Source organism: Hippocampus bargibanti, linkage group LG07 (assembly GCF_051943395.1).
Source record: "Hippocampus bargibanti isolate YZ-2025 linkage group LG07, ASM5194339v1, whole genome shotgun sequence".
In the NCBI taxonomy this organism is placed as follows: Eukaryota; Metazoa; Chordata; class Actinopteri; order Syngnathiformes; family Syngnathidae; genus Hippocampus; species Hippocampus bargibanti.
Window position 1 is genome coordinate 13996848 of NC_142740.1, and position 4558 is coordinate 14001405.

The 4558-nt window shown below is 42.4% G+C and overlaps 1 protein-coding gene across 2 annotated transcripts; it reads left to right on the plus strand.

Annotated features, from left to right (window-relative positions):
• The first annotated feature begins 447 nt into the window (after positions 1–447).
• On the plus strand, positions 448–3509 carry sac3d1 (SAC3 domain containing 1). 2 transcript variants are annotated; one of them, XM_088999957.1, is made up of 4 exons: positions 448–488; positions 1180–1589; positions 2331–2613; positions 2779–3509. In XM_088999957.1, exons 2-4 carry the CDS (start codon positions 1197–1199, stop codon positions 3243–3245), a joined length of 1143 nt encoding a protein of 380 aa, XP_088856083.1. In that variant the 5' UTR covers positions 448–488; positions 1180–1196; the 3' UTR covers positions 3246–3509. The 2 variants fall into 2 exon arrangements, with proteins under 2 accessions (XP_088856083.1, XP_088856084.1); XM_088999958.1 differs by having other exon boundaries at positions 450–488; positions 1177–1589.
• Positions 3510–4558: the final 1049 nt, after the last annotated feature.

A 4558-nucleotide genomic window follows, 5' to 3' on the forward strand; every position in this document is an offset into this window, starting at 1 on the left:
AACACTTTAATAGCGATCTGCAGAGGGACAGCAATGCGGTCTCACTGCAGAGCATGCCAGCACAGTTAGCATAGTGATTGCGCAATCCATGGTGAGGCTCAGCCGGCTGATGCCTCAACGTTCGTTTCTAGTTAGTATTTGAACGGTAAATGTGAAAATTCAGCGATTTTGAATAAAAAGCCAAAAATGGTGTAGTTAAATGGAAAAAAACGTGAAAGTACAAATCACTAAATAAATATAACTAATTTATTTTGTCATTTGATATTTCCATGATGACAGGTGAGGCACAGCCTCACCTGCCTCCCCTGACTGCACGTCAATGGTCAAAATATATTTTTAATAGGCGCCCTTGCATTTTAAATGCAGTGGAGTGGTAATGAGTACGTTTGTTCGATAGAGGGCAGTGGTCGCATTTAAGTGTTTAATGAAAAACGTAGAATAAGTTGCAACTGAACGCCAATGAACTGCGACGGGACCCCACTCAACCAGTGAGTGTCCGTATTTTCACTTTACATCATTTATAAAATGTAATTACATTAGATTGTCTCACATTACTATGAATACTCTGCATGGATATATACTGCGACGCATTAGAAAAATTTTGGTCTCTTACAAGCTTGATTGTCGCTAGTAGTGATAAGTGCTGGTGTAATGGAAGCGACGACACACCTCTAAATGTTTTAATATTCAATGCGAATGCAGTATACTGTAATGCTGTCATTCATCCGGAGCGAGTTAAAAATATGACGAACGCACTTAAAATGCACCTGGGTGATTATTAATTGCAAAATAAATATATCCTTAAAAGCAATATAACTCGTCTGACACTGTAGTTTTTTAATTAAAATGTAAGAGTACAAAACATATTGGTTGTTTTGTCCTCAGAACGTTTGCCTTACATTTTTGATGCTTCCTAACCCGCCACGGACGTCCATGTGTGGCGTTTTATATGTTCTTGCTATGCTTGCAAACGGTTTGTTAGTTTTGGTAAAGAGCAAATTGTCGCATCTGTTGTAGTGAATGGTTCTTTGTCGATATGCCCCGTGATTGATTGGCGAAAAGTTCACTCCCCAGTCAGAATTAACTCCAACACTCCTGTCATTCTGAATACAAGCGATATAGGCAATGGATGGATCCTTGTTTTTGGACCCAAAGTGTCATTATGCTTTCCCCAAGCAGCTCTACCTCCTTGCCGAATGATGCACCACGACAAGGGGAGTAGAAAATGGCAGAACCCGAGACGCTGCCAGGGCCGTGGTCAATCGCAGATGAAAGAAAATGTCAAAACCCCACAGCGTGGGGACAATACTCTTCCCAGAGGCGTCTGCCAGACTATGTGTCCAGACCGAGAGCTACACAAAAGGGAATCCCAAAATCGTTTGCATCGCTTCGAGATGGTGGAGGGCACGGAGAAAGACCGCAGACCCCGAGCTGATCCCCTGCGTGCTGTCAAGGAGTATTCCAGACCAGCTGCTGGAAAAGACTTTGCCAACTCCGCCGACCTCCGTCCCCCTGCTGTGTTGCTGAAAACTGTGTGTTACCTAATTGATGAGGTCGCTGCATCTCCTTATTTGCATCCTTGGACCGAGGCTAGTAGCTTTTTATTCGTTTATTGGCGTACTTGAGTTTCAAATACATCTCTGCTGACGTGAAATGCCTCAATTAGCTAGATGGCTGTGAACAGAGAAGAAATAGCGACGAAATGTAGCAATTGTGTTGCTGTATTGGATTGCATTTACTCTCACTAGTCTCGCAGTAGAGAAATGTACATTTCACATCAGCAAAGTTATGAAAGAAAGATGAAAGGAAAGAAAGAAGTTGAAAAACAAAATACAGGAGCTGCAGGAAAGGCAGCCACTGTCACGGTGCCCTCAAAAGAACGACAAAAACTAAATAAATAATATGACATCACAAAGATACAGAGAGTCGTTCATTCTTAAGCACTTTCTGTACCCTTTGTCACATGAAGCAGTTCTCGATGAAAGAGGAGAGGATCAAATCACCAGTGGATCAGGGACATCATGGTGGAATATGCATTTCTACTACAAGCTAAATGTTAAAAGCAAACACGAAGCTGTAGCATCCATTGCGTAAAAGAGTCAAAAAGTAGTAAAATGGTATTTATCGAGTCTTATGACTCCTTGAGTGTTTTTTTAAGTTAATGGAAATGAGTGCTTGCGAAATAACTAATAAAGTTTTCAATGAGAAAAAAAATCAAAATGTGCTTCAAATGTCAAATTAGAATAAATTGTATATTTAAAGGTAATATCAACCATCTTAAATTGGACACATTGTAAACACTAAACATAAATTCTGTGTATACGTTGCAGGTGTATAGTTTTGTTTTTGACCGAATGCGCAGCGTGAAGCAGGACATGATCATCCAGAGGGTGCACGGGCCAGATTGTGTGGCTATTTTGGAGCGAATGGTGCGCTTCCTCATATACGCCTCGCACCGGCTCTGTGACGAGCCCTTGCAACTCTTTGATCCCTGCATCAACGACACGCACCTCCAGGAGAACTTCAGCTGGCTGCTGGACTGCTACACAAACGGAACCGGGCCACATCTCAACCAGGATGAATTCCAGGCTCTCAGTTTGCTCTACAACTTAGGTGGGTTGATTCGTTTTTCTATTGGCCAGTGTGCGAGATGAATGTCATATCAAATCAGAAGTTGTTCATTAAAGATAAACCTTGTTACAAAAATATCCAGAGTCTGATGAAAGTAATACCTAAACATGAGGATAAGCAGTTAGAGCTGTTGTATTCCTACTCAAGGTTCTCATAGAGCCATGCAGCACATCATGAAGCTTCCAGCACCACTTCGTTGCAACCCCGCCGTCAAGCTCGCCATCTCCATTAACCGGTCGTTCCTGGAGCGTAACCCAGTACGTATGCTGCGATCCGCTCACCGGCTGAGCTTCCTGCAGGCCTGCGCTTTACACCGTCATGTGACGGCGAGCCGGAAGGACCTGCTGTGCATTTACAGCCACGGCTACAGCAGCCGGAACTGTCGTTTCCCACTGGATGTGCTGTCTAAGCTCCTCGCCTTGGAGAAGCGTCTGACGAGCACGCTGTGTCAGGCTTGTGGCGTGGAGGTCAATGCGGACGAGCAGGTGATGTTCTCCAAGGCCTCCTTTGCTGAGACAAGACAGGAGAAATTGTGCTGCTCTCTTTATCACAACATTGTGGTGGAGAAAGAAAAAGACCTCACGATCAGCAGCATCATAAATGGCGGTGTTTGACCGGTGTTTAAAAAAAATGTGAAAATATAATGATGATTATACTTGTTGCCAATCTCTTTTTTTTAACCTGCCACCATTATACTTGCATTGTTCAAGTCATACTCATGACATAATCCTTTTGTATTAATTTCAGTTTTTTTAATCAGATGAAGCTTTATGGTTAGGGTTTGAGTCTCAATAAAAGTTGTACAGATGCACTGTTTTCAGCTGGTAGCTATCCGGCATGTGAGGAATAAATGGACTCTTATTTAATTTTATAAAATTCTGACTTAATTTCTCTCTCTTTGAATTTTGTTCTAAAGTACCTTGGGGGATATGACAAATCTGTATATTACAACATGTTGCTCAGCAATAGAGGGAACTCCCGTAGTGCTAGCATTAGCATATAATGTTTCCTCTCATTTCTTTTTTAGTTATCTAGCTATCGAGCTAGCTATTTGCTATCTATTAGCTATCTTGCTGGCTAGCTAGCTATCTTGTTAGCTATCTATTAGCTATATGGCTGTGGTGTATTAACCTCAACAGTATATTCAGGTTGTTTGGATGCACTGGATTGGATTGGATTGGATTGGATTGGATTGGATTGGATTGGATTTGCCTTTATTAGTCTCACAGTGGAGAAATTTACATTTCACAGCAGCAAAGTGATGAAAGGAATGAAAGTAGAAAAACAAAATACATGAGCTGCTGGAAAGGCAGCCACTCTCGGGGCGCCGTCTTGAAGTCAAAAGAACAAAAAAAACTAAATAACAAATAATGACTTGCCGTACCTTACGTTTGTCACTCTACAATGTTCACCCCTCACTCTTCCCCATGTCAGCTGATGCAACAAGTCACGGTTAATACAGTTTTCTAAAGATAACGCGTCTGCTTCGTCACACAAAACGCCACATCTGGCGACGAGGAAAAGTCAATTTTAGTGTAGAAGTAATAATCTAAAGTATAGTGAGGTAAAATGGCTTACTTTTCACAACGACCGGACGAGTTTAAAATAGGATTAGGAATACTGATGAGGTGACACCGGTGAAAGTGGGGCAATCAGGCCAGTCGTTAGTCAGAACAATCAGTGGAGCGGCAGGGAGTAGTCCTCTGCTCCCCCCAAGCTGAGAGCACGGACCTATCAAAGCAGAGTCCGGCACCGTCTGGACAGTAGGGATATATATATATATATATATATATATATATATATATATATATAAAAATCCTCGTCTCACCCACCATGGGTGGTGTCTGTCCCCATTTCAGCTCGGGTCCTCTACCAGAGGCCAGGAAGCTTGAGGGTTCTGCGCCGTATCCGTGCTGTTCCCAGCACT